Here is a 19125-nt window from a genome sequence, read left to right as displayed (position 1 = left end):
AAAGCGACTCCCTGGGTCTACACCGGTCGTCCAGGAACCGTAGCTTTTCAAAGTACCACAGCCTGGGTACATATACATCACCTGGTGCTGCTCCTGATGTTTGGGATTGAGCGATTTTCCTCTTTTCCTTTCGGAACATATTTTGCAATATTTGAATTTTCTTATCCACAAAGTCCACGTCTGCCTCTGGGATCCAAGTCTGCACAAATGTCACAAATCTCTCCAGTGTTGCCCTCCTTACTTGTTTATTAAAATAATCCTTGTGCTTGGTATGCCACAGATTAGACATTTCTTTATACTTGTCAATAAACAGACTTAAAAATTCTGGATCCCTGAATTTTTTATTCATTTTTCTGCAAGACAATACACAAGCCAAAAAACATAATGTTAGCTCAGACTCTCCTAATCTTAGCCCAAGATAGACTCCAGGATCTGCCACTTATTTGGGGAAATGGTTTAAACTTACCTTCGTTTTTCTTGCTCCCAACTTCTGTTCCTATTTTCGCAAACGAACATACGACATGTGATTTTTGTCGTTATATACAGTGCGTACGCGTAGAACTACGCCTGCGTTGCCCGCCCCTGACGTTCTTTTAGTCAAGTTCATGTTTTCCCGCCCCTTTCTGCGCACTTAACGTACGTACGACATGTGCATTTTGTCGTAAGATCCAGTGCGTACGCGTTGAACTACGCCTGCGTTGCCTGCCCCTGACGTTCTTTTAGTCAAGTTCATGGTTTCCCGCCCTTTCTGCGCACTTAACGTACGTACGACGTGTGATTTTGTCGTAAGATCCAGTGCGTACGCGTAGAACTACGCCTGCGTTGCCCGCCCCTGACGTTCTTTTAGTCAAGTTCATGTTTTCCCGCCCCTTTCTGCGCACTTAACGTACGTACGACATGTGCATTTTGGCTTAAGATCCAGTGCGTACGCGTAGAACTACGCCTGCGTTGCCCGCCCCTGACGTTCTTTTAGTCAAGTTCATGGTTTCCCGCCCTTTCTGCGCACTTAACGTACGTACGACGTGTGATTTTGTCGTAAGATCCAGTGCGTACGCGTAGAACTACGCCTGCGTTGCCCGCCCCTGACGTTCTTTTAGTCAAGTTCATGGTTTCCCGCCCTTTCTGCGCACTTAACGTACGTACGACGTGTGATTTTGTCGTAAGATCCAGTGCGTACGCGTAGAACTACGCCTGCGTTGCCCGCCCCTGACGTTCTTTTAGTCAAGTTCATGGTTTCCCGCCCTTTCTGCGCACTTAACGTACGTACGACGTGTGATTTTGTCGTAAGATCCAGTGCGTACGCGTAGAACTACGCCTGCGTTGCCCGCCCCTGACGTTCTTTTAGTCAAGTTCATGGTTTCCCGCCCCTTTCTGCGCACTTAACGTACGTACGACGTGTGATTTTGGCGTAAGATCCAGTGCGTACGCGTAGAACTACGCCTGCTTTGCCCGCCCATGACGTTCTTTTACAAGAATATTTCCCGCCCCCTTTTCTCTACGGTGCGCAGTAGGAGAAACATGGCGGAAACACAACAGGTGCTTGATATGAACGACTCCAGTAGTCAGGAATCCCCGGAGCCACAAACGTCCCGATCCGGAAAGAGGAGATTTAAGGCCTCAAATATGGCATTTCAAGAGATGGTGGAGATGGTGGGAATCTTGCGAAGTAAGGATTATGATGGCAAGCATGGACCATACACCCATCCGAACTTGCGCAAGGCCAGAATCATGGCCAAAGTAGTTAAGACCCTGCATAATCGTTTTGGGGTACGACGGTCAAAAGACCAATTGAGGAAACGGTGGTCCGACCTGAAATTGAGGGAGCCGGATCAATACAGAAGGATCAAGAAAGTTCTGAAAAAAAGTAAGTACTTGTCGTGTGTTCCTATTTTATGATTATTGCATACAGATCCATATGCTTTACCTTTGTACAATGTAAAAAATTGCTGCTTTCATGTTGTATACAGTAAAAGAATCGTATCGTTTTTCCAAACCCTCGTAAATTGTTCGTGGCAAACCTCGTTTATGATACAGGGTTTGAACAGCATTTTTTGGGTGTGTAATTTTTAGGACACAACAAATGATTAGGACATTGTGGTTTAGATGTGTTTCAAAATACAATGACTAGAAAAGAACATTCAGTGTAATTGAAGGAGAGGACACTTGGCAGCTGGGTAAAAACACATCTGCACTCATGAGCAAAGGTGTGGGACACCAGAGAACATTTATTAGGGTAAACCACACGCCACACGGGGTTCCCTGGTATACTTGGTGGGGGGGGGGGTTGGGCATGTGTGAACCTTCGCACAAAAAGCAAATTATTTGCTTTTTTGTCAAAGTGAATTGATTTCTCATGTCTTCACATTTTGCATCTCTTCATAAACCGACAATTGTACAACACTTCTAATCAAGGTTTCATCTTCCTAGTTCTGGCCTTAAATATCTGTGTGCTAAAGTATACCTTTTTGTTTGTTAATTTCTCATAGGGGAGAAAAGCCTCACAAAGCAGGATCCCAGGGACCGCCACCCTTGCCAGCAGGAATGTGAGGTTAGCCCCATCCCCCCCGTGGATGTGCATGTGGAGGAAGGAGAGGTGGAAGAAGGAGAGGAGATGGGCACCCCACCAGGTGAGTGTCTGACACCACAGCTTCAGGTAATCGATGTATACCTGCATATTTCCAAACACATTTTTTTACATCTATTTTAGGTGATGTTGTGGTTGTGGAAAGCGACACATTTCCAAGCACCAGTGCCCCCCCCCGAGGATGTCGAGGAAGGAGAGGTTGAGGAAGGAGAGGTGGAGGAAGTAGGGGAGCTGGGCACCCCACCAGGTGAGTGTCTGACACCCCAGCTTGTTGAAATCCATGTATGACTGCATAATTTTTGACCCAATTTTTCCCATCTATTGTAGGTGATGTTCTGTTTGTGGAAAGGGCCCCATTTTCCAGTGACAGCGCACAAAGGCTGATTGGCCAGATAATGGGCTGGAATGGGGAACTAGATGACATGCGAACTAGCCTGGATCTCATGAAGACTCAGATTGACAATATGCAGCTGGAAATGAAGAACATGATCGATATTTTGGGGAGAATATAATCCGTTTCTCCATAATATCGATCATGTTCTTCATTTCCCTTGTTTTAGTTCAAAGATTGTTACTTCACCAATTTTTACGATTGTGGCTGATTGTTGTTTTATACATTTTTCATATTTTTTATAGAAAAATAAAAAGCACAAAAAAATAAAAAAGGTTTTAAAAAATTGAAAAAAAAGCAAACCAAAAAATGTTTGGCAAAGAAAGTTAAATAAACCCAAAAAAAAAATTTAGATCACTAAATATTCAATGGCACATGTGAATGTGGCCAAATTAAAATTTTGAATAATCAACAATGTGTGGCGTATTCTTTCAATGCTTAATACCAGTTTGGGAAAAGGGATTTTGTGTATCCAGTGACAATGGGCCTTATTGAATTTAATGAAAATACACTTGGCACTACAAGTGCACTAGGATAACATAGGAGACAGCACAAACCAAAAGCAAGCAAGAAAACACATTTCAGATTTGAGGTTATTTTATTATTTTCCTCTTTTTAAAAATTAAATATTGGGTGGCATTGCAATGGCCCCCCTACCGTTAAAATAAGTCACATATCTTTCACGCACTTCACGTGCACTTTGGGGGGCCAAGCCAGTACGGCCAGTATCCAGGCCTGTCATTGATTCTGGACCAACTCCAGCCTCCGGCATTATTCCTGATAAGTAAGTATTGGAGTATTTGTGCAAAAAGTTGTGCAAAATGCAGCACGTAAGGATGACATAGTTCAGTTTGTATTCCGCTAGGTTTAGAGCCGTCAGAAATACACGGAACCGGCTGGCCATTATTCCAAAAGCATTTTCCACCACTCTTCTCGCTCTGGCCAGCCGGTAGTTGAAAACCCTCCTCTCCGGGGTGAGGGCTCTTTGGGGGAATGGCCGCATTATGTGGTTGTCAAGAGCAAAAGCCTCATCCGCGATGAATACGAAGGGTAGTTCCTCCACATTCTCCGAATCAGGTGGCAAGCCCAGGCCACCTGTCTGTAGACGGCGGTAGAACTCCGTCTGGGCGAAGACTCCTCCATCCGACATGCGGCCATTCTTCCCCACGTCCACATAGAGAAATTCATACTGTGCCGACACCACCGCCATTAACACAATACTGTGAAACCCCTTGTAATTAAAAAAGTATGACCCCGAATGGGGTGGTGGCACAATGTGGACGTGCTTCCCATCTATGGCACCACCGCAGTTAGGAAAGTCCCACCGGGTGGCAAAATGGGATGCCACAGTCTGCCATTCCTGTGGCGATGAAGGAAACTGGGGAGGCAAAAAGAAGAAAGAAAACAAAATAAGTACTTTTGCACATTAAACATTGTACATTACAACACAAACTTTATTTCACGCTTCTGCCTAGTCACATGACACCGATCGTCTGCTCCCTGTCATTGGGAGCAGTGATCAGGGTCATGTCACTGCTAGCCCATCCCCCAGACAGTTAAGAAAAACACTCACCCAGAACACACTTTAAACCATTCCTTGGCCCCCTTGTGCTTAATAAAACACCTTCACTGCATGTGACATTTTTACAGTAATCAAGACAATTTTTGACAGCATTGATCACTGTATTAATGACAATGGTCACAAAAATGTTTGGAATTGGCCAATGTGTCCGCCATAATGTGGCAGTCACCAGAAAAACAAAAAACAAAAAAAAAAAAAAAAACGGTTAGCAACGCCATTACTATTTTCAAAAATGGCAAGATTTTACAAATGCCAGCAAAATAGACCATATTTACGAAACGATTGAACTTTTAACCAAAACAATCAAGAAACGCTTAAATTGTGATTCATTTTAACACATTTTTGTTTACTAAAAGACTACGTATCAGCATCAAATGATGTCCCAAAAAATCATGGTGATATATTTTTGTGCCTATCTTTCTTTAGAGCGAAAAGAGAGAAAAAAATGCATATTTAGAAAAATGCATTTTGGGTTTGTTGGTGGTTAATCACCAAAACTAAAAAAGCAGAGGTGATCAAAGACAACCAAATACAAAATCTCTTTGTGCTAATAAAATGAAGATAATTTACTAGGAGGAGCCATGTTACAAGGACGCACAATTGTCAATTCAAACAACGCACTGCCAAATCACCCAAAAAAGTGATGAAGGTCAGGAAGGGGGGAAAATCATTCCAGGGTTGAAGTGTGTTAAAAATACAATATATAATTCAACATTAATTTAAGGACACACAGACTCGTTGGAATTATATTAAGTGTGTGTGGGGGGGGATCCAGTTAAAGGACACACAGACCATTTGGGATACTATTAAGGGGGGGGGGGGATTCAGTTAAGGGGACACAGACCATTTGGAATAAGCTTTAAAATGTTTGGTTTTAGGATAAAGCAATAGAATGGAGCTGACAAAAGACATTTTAAGTGACTAGACTAGGTGGATATGGGCCTACCATAGCATGTTGGTGAGGTTTAATGAAGGCAAATATGCATGAAAAACAAAAAGGAGCATTAAAAGATTGCAGCATGCATGAGGACAAAGGGGACATTCACAGCATATTGCAATCATGGTAATTAGAGATTGAGGAAAGAAATACAAGGCATTAGCAAACATTAAAGACAATAAAATGTGATGTTAAATGCTAAATCTTACCTTAATATAGTCCTCCTGCAGGACCTGTATAATGGCAGAACAGGTCTCTGGGATAATGATCCCCAGAGCCTGGGGGGAGATGCCTGTCGAGAACTTCAAGTCCTGAAGGCTTCTCCCTGTCGCCAAGTAGCGCAACGTGGCGACGAGCCTCTGCTCCGGAGTGATGGCTTGCCGCATGCAGGTATCCTGCCTGCTGATATAAGGGGTCAGCAAAGCCAGCAGACGGTGAAAAACGGGGTCCGTCATCCGGAGATAATTCCTGAAATCATCAGGATTATTCTCCCGGATCTCACGAAGCAAAGGCATGTGCGAGAACTGGTCACGCTGGAGCAACCAATTCTTCGTCCATGAACTCCTCAACACCCCGTCCAAGGACTGTTCTTGGGTTGCAGAATGAACTACAACACCAAGCGCAAGCAAAGCACGAACTCGACGACGAGTACGTACACGCAACATGGCTTCAAAACGGTCGGATTGTCAGAGCAGACTTAACAGACGTCACTGAAGAACAGCAAGGCCTGTGAAGAGCGAGCTGAAAGTCAGCGAGCGCAGTTAGATCGCACTGCAAAATACAGACACGAACTGACTACACGCACTAAAAAACAGATACAAACCTCACAAGCACAAACTGAAAAGCAGTGAAAAACGTTCTGAAAAATACGAGTCTGAAAAACGCGAATCGTCTCTCACCAAACTTCTACTAACACGAGATAAACACGAAATTAGCAGAAGGAGCCCAAAGGGTGGCGCACTTGGTATTGAACTTCCGTTTTATAGTCTCGTCGGACCTGGTGTACGTCACAGCGGACCAGACGGGCGGACTTTAGTGGGATCGTGTGTAGGCAAGTCCGTTGCGTCGGAACTCTGTCGGAACTCCGGCGGAACTCCGGCGGAACTCCGGCGGAAACTCCTTCGGATTTAAGTCCTCTCGTGTGTACGGGGCATAATACCTATATAAAGTTTATAACAGTAACAGCTAGTTTACACTTGCTTCAAAACATGGCTTCGGGCATGCTTTGTTAAAGCTCTCTGAATGCCAGTCAAAAGTCCTGTCACCAAATAAAAGGGTTAGCTTACAGTCCTGTTTACACCTTACTTTTGCTTGGTGCCTCAATGAGGCTTTGGTGGGGCTGCGGTGAGGCTTCATGGGGCTTCAATGAGTCTTCGGTGGGGCTTCAAGCGAGCTATGCCATAGACTTCTATGGAGGCTTTGAAGACGCTTTGAAGCACCACTAATAACGCAACATGGGATATAGTTTTTGAAGCAAAGCGGAAGCAAAGCAAAGCAAAGGAAAGGTGTAAATGGGACTGTAAGCTAACCATTTTATTTAGTGACAGGAGCTTTGATTAGCATTCAGAGAGCTTTACCACAGCCTGTCCTAAGCCTTGTTGAAGCTGAAGCAAGTGTAAATGAGCCCTAACTATTTTGAAATTTAAAGGGTAAGTTCACCTTTGTATACTTTTTTTTTTTCTCAATTCCAGCTCCCCTATGCACCAATATAGCATTCATTTTCTTTTTTGCAAAAATATCAAAGCTTTCTATTAAATCTACAGTCACTTACTTTTCTTGTCCTAATCCATGTTCCCTGTTTCCGGTCCATGAAGGTCTGGCATGATATGGCCCACCGTGATGGGTGAAGGCTGTATCTGTCTGTGATCATTTCCAGCAGTCCTGCAGCGGGAATCAGGTAAGTCAGAAACACAGGGAATGTGAATGAATATATATATATATATATATATATATATATATATATATATATATATATGTATATATCGACCACCCTAATTAATGCCAGAAACCTCCAGGACCATTTATTACAGGGTCTAGAAGGCCTACGTCACTTGGTGTGAAACCACGGGTTGGCATCCTTGTACGTATGGAAGATTTCTGGCCTTTCTACAATTAGGAGTAGAAATGAAGGGTCAGATTTCAGCCTTGGCAGTGTTTTTCCAAAGGCCGCTTGTGTCGCTCTCTTTAGTCCGGGCATTCATACAAGGGGTAACTCGGATAACTCCGCCAGTTAGAATACCCTTGTGCCCATGGGATTTGAATCTGGTTTTGTCTGTGTTGCAAAGACAACCCATTGAACCTATAGGGAATATTCCTTTGATCCTTTTGACAAGGAAATTGGTATTCCTAGTTGCGACAACCTCCGCAAGAAGAGTATAAGAATTGGCTGCTTTCTCCTGTAAAGAGCCATACTTAATCATTCACAAGGATAAGGTTGTTCTGCGTCCGCACCCAACCTTTTTGCCAAAGGTAGTGTCTGGTTTTCATCTGAATCAAGATGTTTCCTTACCTTCCTTTCTCCTAGAACCTCGTTCTGCAGAAGAAAAATTATTACATTCTCTCGTTCTCAGTACATACATTCACAAGATTCTATCAAATGGATTTAAGATGGCAGGAGGACACCGCCTTCGGGCGCAGTGTGCTGCAGGCAGCAGTATAGGTCTTCACGCCTGGCGGTGGCCATTTGTTCTGGTAAGTGATGTATGATAACGAAAATAGGATTTTCATAACAGCCTACCTGTAAAATCCTTTTCTTGGAGTAGAGGTCAGAGTCCCCCCCACCCCCCCCCCCCCCCCTCTTATTGGGATATGTGTATATATTGCTTTGCTACAAAAACTGAGATACTCCTGGTATGGGAGGGGTTATATAGGGTTATATAGGGGGGGGCACTTCCTGTTTCCTTTTTGATTATACCAGTGTCCATTCACCTAAAACCCACATAGTTATTACTATGTGCTCTGTGTCCCGTGATGTACTCCAAGAAAAGGATTTTAGAAGTAATCTGTTATAAAAATCCTATTATGCCAACAATGGAATGAACGTAGCTAGTTATTTTACATTCTTCCACCCCCGGTTACATTTCCCCTAAAGTGGTTATGTCAGATATTCCAATTCCTGCCAGCCCCTCTGCAATAACAAGCCGTACTACACATTGGGGGTTATTTATGAAAGGCAAAATCTACTTTTCACTGAAAGTGCACTTGGAAGTGCAGTCGCTCTAAATGTAATGCCGCGTACACATGACTGGACTTTCCAGCAGACTAGGTCAGACGGAATCAGTCCATTGAACAATCCGATCATGTTTCAAATCTGTCCGACGGACTAAATTCGGCGAAAACCGTTCATCTGTATGCTGGTCCGACGGACCAAATACGACGCAAGGGAGGCTATTGGCTACTGGCTATTGAACTTATTTTTAGTCCCGTCTTACGTCCTCACATTCAAAACAAATGGACTTTCAAAGGACATAGTCCGTTTGTGTGTGGCCAAGTACACTAGTTCGGAAAGTCAGTCGGAACTCCACCGAAAGTCTGTTGGGAAGACTGTTGGACCTAGCCTGGTGGAAAGTCCGGTCGTGCGTACACGGCATAAGGGGTAGATCCAGGGCTGGACTGGGACAAAAATTTGGCCCTGGACTTCATCATGACCGGCCCACTTTAATTCTGAGTGTCCCCAACAGTGTCCCCCTTACATCAGAGTGTCCCCAACAGCGTCCTCCTTCACATCAGTCCCCACCAGCAGCCCCCTTCACATCAGAGTCCCCACCAGCAGCCCCCTTCACATCAGAGTCCCCACCAGCACCCCCTTCACATCAGAGTCCCCATCAGTAGGCCCCTTCATATCAGAGAGTCCCCATCAGAAGCCCCCTTCACATCCGAGAGTCCCCATCAGAAGCCCCCATTACATCAGAGAGTCCCCACCAGCAGCCCCCTTCACATCAGAGTCCCCACCAGCAGCCCACTTAACATCAGAGTCCCCACTAGCAGCCCCCTTCACATCAGAGTCCCCACCAGCAGCCCACTTAACATCAGAGTCCCCACTAGCAGCCCCCTTCACATCAGAGTCCCCACCAGCAGCCCCCTTCACATCAGAGTTCCCATCAGCAGCCCCCTTCACATCAGAGTCCCCATCAGTAGCACCCTTCAAATCAGAGTCCCCACCAGAGGCCCCCTTCACATCAGAGTGTCCTCCCTCTCCTCCCCCTCCCACATGTACTCACAGTTTTGAAGGCAGCTTTTCATTCCTCTCTCCAGTCATGTGATAACAAGTGATAAGGGGAGAGAGGAAGGAAAGTCTGCCGGCTGTCTATCTCCCCCTGCAGGCTGGAGGGAGCATAATGCCTAATTCTCTCTCCAGCAAGTGATGGAAGCAGCTCATGCTTGGGTAGATCTGAAATGAGTGGAAGCTCTGCTGATTTTATCATCCAATCATGTGCATCCCCCTCGGATCTACAGTGACTTTACTTCTAAGTGAACTTTCAAGTGCACTTGCAGAGCAAGTGGATTTTCCTTTAGTAAATAATTTCCATTGTGCATTTTTTTGTTTTAAATTCGGCAGTGTGGTCACGTGACCACACACCGCTCTTCTTCCCTGATCTACAAACTACAGTGGGCGGGGCTGAGTTCCCCTCTGACGTCAGTTGGGTGGTCACCTGAACGAACATCAGCGATGTGAACAAAGGCATTTAACTGCAGAATTAAAAAAAAGAATACACTGTGTAGTACATCTTGTTATTGCAGAGGGACTGGAAGGAATTGGAATCAGTAACTTTTTACAGACAAAATAGCTGCAGGAGGGGAGGGGCGGGAAAAAGACGCCTCACTACAAGACTCTTGAGCTGACAGGGAGAGAGAGGACAGCAGTGGGTTGACAGAGGAACGTAATCTGACCATGGTATCATGGAACAGCAGCCATGATTACCATGGTCAGCACACTAAGCGGGACACAGGAACAGGCAGGATCAACCAGGTTTTTTAGAACAGAGGGACAAATGACACCACAGAAGCACTATGCCTCAACCAACCATATCATTGCCTTCCATGTGAACTGACCCTGGCCTGTTTATCGACTATGCCACTGCCTGCTGTCTGCATTGTTTATCTGCCATGTTTCTGCCTTTCACGTGAACTGACCATGGACTTTCGACTATGCCTCCACCTACCGTCTATTTCTGCCTTTTACCTGCACTAACCTCGGCCTGCTGACCATATTTTTGCCTGCCCCTTGGACTGATCTTTCACTCTACTACACAGGGATCTCACATATGTGAGGGCCTCCAGAAGAGTGTTCTGAGTTGAGAAAAACTGTTTTTGTTTTTCTGTGTTCCCTGAACACGGTCTGGTTGTCTGGGGGCTTCAAAGAGATTTGGGTAGGAGAAGCCTCTACCTCTGTCCTCATTCTTTCCTGACCAAGGCCCTAAGCTTGATGGTTCTGACTGGAAAAATACTTTGGCTGTGCTGACAATATCTCTGCCTACACTGACCCAGGACTTTATGGACCATGTGCCTGTTGCCTGGACCAATACTTTGGCTGTACTGACCATATCTCTGCCTGCTGTCTGTACTAACTACGGACAGTATTACTGTCTGCTGCATGGACGATCCTTTTGCTGCTACTGACCACATCCCTGCCTGCTACCTTGACCAATGCTTAGGCCGCGTACACACGGGCGGATTGTCTGCCCAACTAAGTTCGTCAGACAATCCGACAGACAGTCCGTCCAAATTTTGAATGAACGGACTTGACCACACACGATGAACAGACAGTCCGCTGAAAACTTGCGCGATGACGTGTACAGCACGTACGACGGGACTAGAAAAACGACGTCCAATACACTGCAATGCAACCTTCGGCCGTGTAAATCCTTTCTGAGCATGCGCCATACTTAGTCCGTCCAACTTGCCTACACACGAGCGGACTGTCCGCTGAAACCAAGTTTGGATGGACAAAACCAAGTTTCAGCGGACAAAATTACGGAAATTCCGAAAGACAAAGTCCGTCAGACTGTCCGCTGAAAAAGTCAGCTGAAGCCCACACACGAGCGGATTGTCCGCTGAAACACGGTTCAGCGGACTAAGTTGGGCAGACAATCCGCCCGTGTGTACGCGGCCTTAGGCTGTGCTGACAACATCTCTACCTGTACTGACTATGGACAGTATTCCTGCCTGCATCCAACCGTGACAGCCTGTTTTGCTGTCGCTGTGCACGTTCCTGCCTGCTGCCTGGACCAATGCTCTCCTCTGTGGACCACTGCACTACTAAAACCACAGGTAATCTTTTCTTTACCCTTTGCTCAGCAGAATGTATTTTGGCTTTTATTTTGATTTGGAATCGGTATGTACAGTACATTCTATGTGTTAGAAATATGAAGGGCCTTCAACAATGTGAAGGTTGGCAGGAATTTATGTGTGCAATATATGTTCCTAGAACTCCTAGAGGTGCTACTTGGATGTTGGGCTTCTGTATGTGGCCAGACTGTGTAAAAGTCTCACACGTGTGGTATCACCATACTCAGGAGGAGTAGCAGAATATATTTTTGGGTGTAATTTTTGCTATGTACATGCTATGCGTTGGAAATATCTTATAAATTGACTTTTTTTAACCTCTAGAGATCCACGCTATAGCTGATAGATGGGACTACATCTAATAACCTCGTCCCGTGCACGAGCGGCCTGTGCACCCCCTGAAGGGTGCGCACCGCGTGCTCTGTGATCAGTGAGTCTATAAGATCCTGACCCCTTACCATGTGATCAGCTGTCGGCCAATGACAGCTGATCATGTGATGTCAACACAGCTGGTAATCGGCTATTTTTTTTCCTCGCACTGACAGCGCAAGGAGAAGAAAAAAAAGCCGATCACCGACAGCAGTGAGAGGGACATCAGTCCCGATCACTGTGATGTGCCGCCAGCTCATCTGTGCCCACCTGTGCCCCCTACAAGTGCTGCCTACCAGTGCCCATCAGTGCCACCTGTCAGTGCCTACCAGCACCACCTGTCAGTGCCCACAGTGCCATCTGTCAGTGCCCACAGTGTCACCTATCAATGCCCACAATCAGTGCCTGAACAGTGCTGCACATCAGTGCCACCTATCAGTGTCACCTACCAGTGCCCATCAGTGCCACCTATTAGTGCCCATCAGTGCCATCTATCAGTGGTACCTATCAGTGCCCACAGTGCCATCTGTCAGTGCCCACAGTGTCACCTATCAATGCCCACAATCAGTGCCTGAACAGTGCTGCACATCAGTGCCACCTATCAGTGTCACCTACCAGTGCCCATCAGTGCCACCTATTAGTGCCCATCAGTGCCATCTATCAGTGGTACCTATCAGTGCCCATCCGTGCCACCCATCAGTGCCATCTTATCAGTGGCCATCAGTGCTGCCTTATCTGTGTCCATCAGTACTGACTTATCTGTCCCCATCAGTGCCTGTAAAACACCTGTATGCCAAAGAATGGGAAAGAGACCTCCAACTTGAATTCACAGAGGAACAGCTCTACCACCTATATCGTCTGACTCACTTGAGTTCAATAGACTCCAAGACCCAAGAAAACAACTATAAAATTCTATCTAGATGGTACAGGGTACCTACTACCCTGGCTAGAATTTTCCCTACTGCTTCCGATGCTGGAGGGGATGTGGAATGAAAGGCACATTCCTCCACATTTGGAGGGAGTGCCCAGTGTTGACACCATTTTGGGATATGGTAGGCAAACACATTTCAGACTGCCTGGGCATAGATATCACGGCTTTGCCAAAACACTTTCTGCTCCACGTCCCTCCCATGCCCCTGTCTCGATATAAACAAAGTGCTCTCCCCCACATCCTCAATGCAGCAAAACGCCTGATACCAATACACTGGAAGAGCTCGCACATTCCAAGCAAGTCAGACTGGTTGAGGAAGGTGGGGGAGATCATGGAAGCAGAGAGTTGGCTTGCCACTTGCAGGGATACCCACGAGAGATTTGACCTTACATGGACAGCCTGGAGAACCCATGTACACGACACAACTATGGTCTCATCCAGTGTAGATCTAGCACTACTTGCTGTAGCAGATCCTTCCTTTAGGGGCCGTGTCCAGCTGAACCATTCCTCAACATCTACAGGTTCTACTTAAAGTGGACTCTGCATCAACAAATCCGGTGAGACCCGTTCCACACACTTTCTCCCCATTCTCTAGCTTTCTTTTCCTACTACTCCTTTCCCCCTTTTTCTTTTTTTTCTTCTCTTTTTCTCTTCATTATGATTGTTATGTGTTTTTGCTGTGATAGAACTTCAGTGTACCTAGTATCCACCTTTCAAACTACCTGGACGGTCAACAGGTTTCTGGCCAACCCAGGTACTCCGAGTTCACTTATGATATTTACATTATGGGAGCCATATATACAATGACTTTGGATCTACAGCTAATAAACATCCTACCCTCTTCCAATTTTGGAGGGGAGGCCTGTCCATATGGATCGAATGTCTGGGACGGGAAGGGTGACCTTTTGGTTAGCACTTGTAGACATGCCTCCCGATTAACAAGGTTGTCCACACACGGACCAGGTTATATGCACCCCATTGTACCCCCCCACCCCCCTCCCCCATTTCCCCCTTATCCCGTCCCCTTTTTTCCCTCCCCTCCCTCCCCCCGATTTATGTATCCCTGTTGTGAAGCCTTTCTGTTTTATAAAATTTTAAAATGAAAAATTAAGACTATATAAAAAAAAGAAAGCCCTGTTTGTGAGAAAAAATGATAAAAATGTTGTTTGGGTACAGTGTAGCATGACTAAGTAATTGTCATTCAAATTGTGAGAGCCCTGAAAGCTGAAAATTAATCTGGGCAGGAAGGGTGTATACATGCCCTGTATTGAAGTGGTTAAATGAAAAAATGGGAAATCTAATGTGTATCTATGTACACTCTATGATTTACCTCTACAGAAATCTAATTCGGCTATATTAGGGCTGCAAACTTTTAAAATATGCAAAATTCTAAAAATATGCACCAAACGAACACGAAACTTTCCTTTTCAAGAGTTCGTTAGCACAGGAGCAGATGTGGACATCAAACTTTCCTTTCCAAGATTATAGGATTTGTGTGTAAGGAATGGCCAACCCCCCGACCAAATCTCTTTTGCAAGCAAAATAAAAAGGGGTTGTAAAGTCAGAAGGGTTTTTAACTTAATGAATTCTATGCATTAGGCTAAAATAACCTTCTTTGTACAGCAGCCGTCCCAGCACTCCCTAATGCCGTGTACACATGATCAAACTATCTGGCAGAAAAGTCCCCCCATGTGTGGGCTCTGGCGGACTTTTTTTACCCAAAAGTCTGGCAGACTTAGAAAGTAGTTTTGCATCAAAATTTGTCCACCGGACAATACGGCCGTGTGTGTGCTAGTCCGCCGTACTTTTGAAATGAACAGACTTTTCCCGTACGGAGAAAAGTCAGTTCATTTTGAGTGCAGCTTCAGGTATCCGGGACTAGCGAAAGAAGTCAATGTCGCCGCCTTCGGCGGCGAGATTGACACGTCGCTGGCCCCGTCACCTGGAATGGACTTAAAGGGGAAGACCTACACCGAAAAAACGGCATGCCCCCCCCCCCCCACACCTAGGTCCATATCAGACCCTTATCCGAGCACGCAGCACCGGCTGGTCAGGAAAGGGGGTGGGGACAAGCGAGCGCCCCCGCCCCCTCCTGAGCCATACCAGGCTGCGTGCCCTCAACATGGGGGGGTGCTTTGGGGAAGGGGGGCTGCGCGTTGATGAGGACAAGGGCCTCTTCCCGACAACCCTGGCCGTTGGTTGTCGGGGTCTGCGGGTGGGGGACTTATTGGAATCCGGGAGCCCCCTTATTAAATTCACCTGTGGAAAAAATGTAAATAAAACACAACACGCAAGGGGTCTTCTTCGGTCTTGGGGGGTCTTCTCGCCGGACTCCTCCGCTATCTTCTGCTAGCGCTTTTACTAGCAGAGGAGCCTGGCTTTCTTCTTCGCTGAGGCCCGGGGTCTTCTTCCGACTTTGGGGGTCTTGTCTCCCTCTTCCTTTCTTCTTGCCGGGCCACCGCTCCTTCTTCCAGCTCTTTTTCTGGCGGTGGCCCGGTCCCAGTCTAGCTGGGTTGCTCTGATTCCCACTTGACCGTAGGTGTCGCTGTCACCGCCGGTAAGTGTGGAAATGCAGCAGGCTGGATGTATTGAATACTACCTCTTGCTCGGAAATAGCTCAGTGGGAGTGGTTTCCCTGCTGTGCATTCTGGGAGAGGGTATTTAAGGTACCGACGCCATTTTTTGTGGTTTATTTTTCCAGGGTCCGATATCCCGACCTCATGGCCCTCCTGGCCTGGGGTCTGTGTCGCATGGTCCTGTGCCCACAAAAGTGTTGGGGCCTACTGATCCAGGGGTGGTCCTGTGCTGTCTCGCCTGCAGGGAAAAGCCAAGAACCCTGGAGGATCCAGCGGAGGACTTTTCTAGTAGAGGACCGAGCACAAGGCTGGTGTCTCTGGAGGAGCCTGGAAACTCAGTTAGAGGACGCAACCTGGATCAACACCCATACAGTATCGCCGGGTCGGCTGAAAGAAACTGGTATTGTATGGTAGTTCTTCTCAACTCTCAAGATTTCTTCGTTTAATTGACAAGTCTGTGGCAGAGACTTTGTTGAGCATCTCATCGGCTGCTAGGTCAAGTGAGCGGGGCCTATCCGGTGATTTCTGGATCCATTGTGGAGCTGTTTGTCCTCTGGATCTGACCAATACCTCCAACCCGCAATTACTAGGTGCCTTAACTCCCCTTTTATCCCTTGACCCTCTATCGAAGGACTTTTGTGCTTATCCTGAATAAATGTTAAAAAAAAAGGACTAAGGCCGCGTACACACGGGCGGACTGTCTGCCGAAACTAAGTTCGTCAAACAGTCCGCTCAAACTTTTGAATGAACGAACTTGCCCACACACGGCACTTTTTGAGCGGACTAAGTTCGTCGTACTAAGTCCGCGCAACTTTTGAAATGAACGGACTCGCCCACACACGAGGAGGACAGTCCGCTCATTTCGAGCGCGTGTCAAAGTAGTCTCCGTCGCGGGCTCCGCCGCCTGGAATGGACTTAAAGGGGAACCCCAATGCCGAAAAAAATCGGCGTGGGGGTTCCCCCAAAGTCCACAACAGACCCTTGTCCGAGCACGCTACCCGGCCGGCCAGGAAAGGGGGGCGAGCGAGCGCGCCCCCCCCTCCTGAGCCGTACCAGGCCACGTTTTTTACGGCTCAGGAGGGGGGGGGCCGCCCGCTCGTCCCCACCCCCTTTCCTGGCCGGCCGGGTAGCGTGCTCGGATAAGGGTCTGGTGTGGATCTGGGGGGGACCCCCACGCCGTTTTTTCGGCGTAGGGGGTTCCCCTTGGAATCCATACCAGACCTAAGGGCCTGGTATGCTCTCGGAGGGGGAACCCACATCAAATTTTTTTCAGAAATTTGGCGTGGAGTTCCCCCTTCAGAGCTCATTCTCTGATTGGCCACGGCAAAAGTCGCCTGGCCTGGGGAAACCTTTCTGGCTGTGAAAGCTTTTTGCATTCATTCAGCTAAATGCATGAACATTCTCAACAAAGTAGAAACTAGAAAGCCTTTATGCGGTGACTCACCTGTCTCACTGTCTGGCAGCTCCGCTCGGGCTAAGGAACGGAGCTGCCGACGTCACTTCCGGGTTTTGTGAAGCAGCCGAAAGCCGGAAGTGACTGCCTGTCTAAGAATGACAATGCTCCCGCCCGTAGAATCACAGTGATTTTACGGGCGGAAGCTAGTCGGCGTTTTGCAGTGCGCCGCAAGGCGGGTTTTTAACCCACAAATGAAGCGCCATGGATGCAATCTTGTGATTGCATCGACGTGGCGCTTCTCATAGTGCACTGTGACCGGCGCCACAGTACACTATGTCAAATTGTTAAATGACATTTTTTTTTTTTTTAAATGTCTTAAAGGGCCCGTTTTTTTTTTTTACTTTTTTACACCTAGGGAGAGGGGGGCGGCGCCCGGGGCGCCCCCTATGGGCGGGCCGCCTCTGCTCCATTCTCTCCCCCTCCTCTTTGTGGCGCCAATATTGTAAGTGTGGGCGCCCAGTTATGACAGTTTGCGGCTTCACAGCGAGCCACGCTGCGTCAATGGCCAGGCAATGTTCTGGGACCTGTGAAGTGTCCCAGAACATTGCCAGGAGGGAGGGGCCGCCTAGGTGGCCATAAATCTGGCAGAGGAAGTGGGACAGGAAGTCCCACTCCAAACCAGGTACCCAGCCCCCCCGCCCAAAAAGATGACATGCCAATTGTGCAGGGGGTGAGGAGTACTTAAAGCGGACGTTCTACTTTTGGGTTTACTGGAATTTTGTGTTCCATAAACTGTTATACTAATACTGTGTGACCTTACAAAAAATAGAACTACCACTATTGTATTCCCTAGGGTGCTTTCATACAATATATAATGTTTTGTGGGGTTTTTTACGTAATCTTCAAACCTAAAATGATTTTTTAAATGTGCACAAACAGTGAAAAGATTAAAGAAATGTCAGTTTCCAAGTACCAGTAAAGGGTTAACTATAAAAAAAAAACCCAGAAGGCTGCAGCTTGCTGTGACTGCATTGTATTGCCTCCTGCAGCCACTCGTAGAGCTGTAAATAATATAGAGGCGAAGCCGCAGGGGAGCACATGAGCACCCTATGCCCGGTGCATGCCGGGAAGGTCAGTTTAGAACCGCAGAGGCTCTCGGGAATAGTAGTGCCCGGCTCCACAGGATGCTGGGGGGAAGGACGTGTGTGTAGTTTGTAGTGATTTGGACCTCGCTAGGTGGCCGGGGTGACATGGAGCTGTCAGGCCTGGAGACGGTGTGCGCGGGCTCTAGCCTGGCCCTCTCCAGCCTCTTCTATTACCTGTACCGGAAGCAGAGAGCGGCTGTCCGCCGTATTCAGGTACGGTGTGATGTGTAACACACAATGTTGCCCCCCTGCATCTTCACAACTTCCCGGCCTGTGTAGTTCCGCCCGTAGAAGTTCCAGCATTTGCTTCACAACAGCAGCCTGCGCTAGAGAGAGCAGCTTTCCATTGTACTTTTATTATAGGTGTTGTGTTTACACAGAGCAGGTCTCATCCAGTGCTGGTTGTAACGTGGTACAAGGAGTGCTGACAGCTAGTCACCATTCGCTAATACTGGTCTGCAAATCTCCAGGCTTATACTGTGAGGAAAGATTAGAACTGGCTCTGTCAGTGGTTCATAGCGCAAAAAATAAAGACTGCAGAGCTGATCAAATACCACCGAAAAGAAAGCTTTATTTGTGGGGGGAAAAAAGGACTGACCATTTATCACATGACTGCGCAATTGTCAGTTAAAATAACAGTGCCGTATCGCGAAAAATTGCATGATCATGAAGGGGGGTAAATCTTCCAGCGGTGAAGTGGTTAAAAATGATGCTACCAAAATAAGTGTGTGTGTGTGTGTGTGTGGCAAATTGCCTCCAGCATTGCGTCTGTTTCTTCCCGCTGGAGGCCGTCATTTTGTTGAAACCAAGAGAAGTCACTTCCTTATTGGAAACCCCGCTCTCAACAGCTATATGTCACTTTCTTTTAAAATATGTACATTTCCAGCTTGACTGTATGTATTAGTGAAGTTAGTGAAGAAGGCTGACAG

The 19125-nt window shown here is 46.9% G+C and overlaps 2 protein-coding genes across 2 annotated transcripts in view; both read left to right on the top strand.

Moving 5' to 3' along the window:
• The first annotated feature begins 2461 nt into the window (after positions 1-2461).
• On the top strand, positions 2462-3096 carry LOC143986729 (uncharacterized). The gene is made up of 3 exons (XM_077485136.1): positions 2462-2627; positions 2708-2831; positions 2912-3096. Exons 1-3 carry the CDS (start codon positions 2571-2573, stop codon positions 3094-3096), a joined length of 366 nt encoding a protein of 121 aa, XP_077341262.1. The 5' UTR covers positions 2462-2570.
• Positions 3097-18190: 15094 nt separating this feature from the next.
• Positions 18191-19125, top strand: part of LOC143988279 (mitochondrial ubiquitin ligase activator of nfkb 1-A-like) — a 36894-nt gene continuing 35959 nt past the window's right edge. The window contains exon 1 of the mRNA XM_077487730.1: positions 18191-18409. Coding sequence (XP_077343856.1) covers positions 18302-18409 — 108 coding nt within the window. The 5' untranslated portion in view covers positions 18191-18301. The remainder of the gene's footprint in view (positions 18410-19125) is intronic.

This window comes from Lithobates pipiens, unplaced genomic scaffold (genome assembly GCF_037356315.1).
Source record: "Lithobates pipiens isolate NorthernLeopardFrog02 unplaced genomic scaffold, aLitPip1_a1.2 Scaffold_18, whole genome shotgun sequence".
Taxonomy (NCBI): domain Eukaryota; kingdom Metazoa; phylum Chordata; class Amphibia; order Anura; family Ranidae; genus Lithobates; species Lithobates pipiens.
This window is presented reverse-complemented; position numbering and strand designations above follow the sequence as displayed.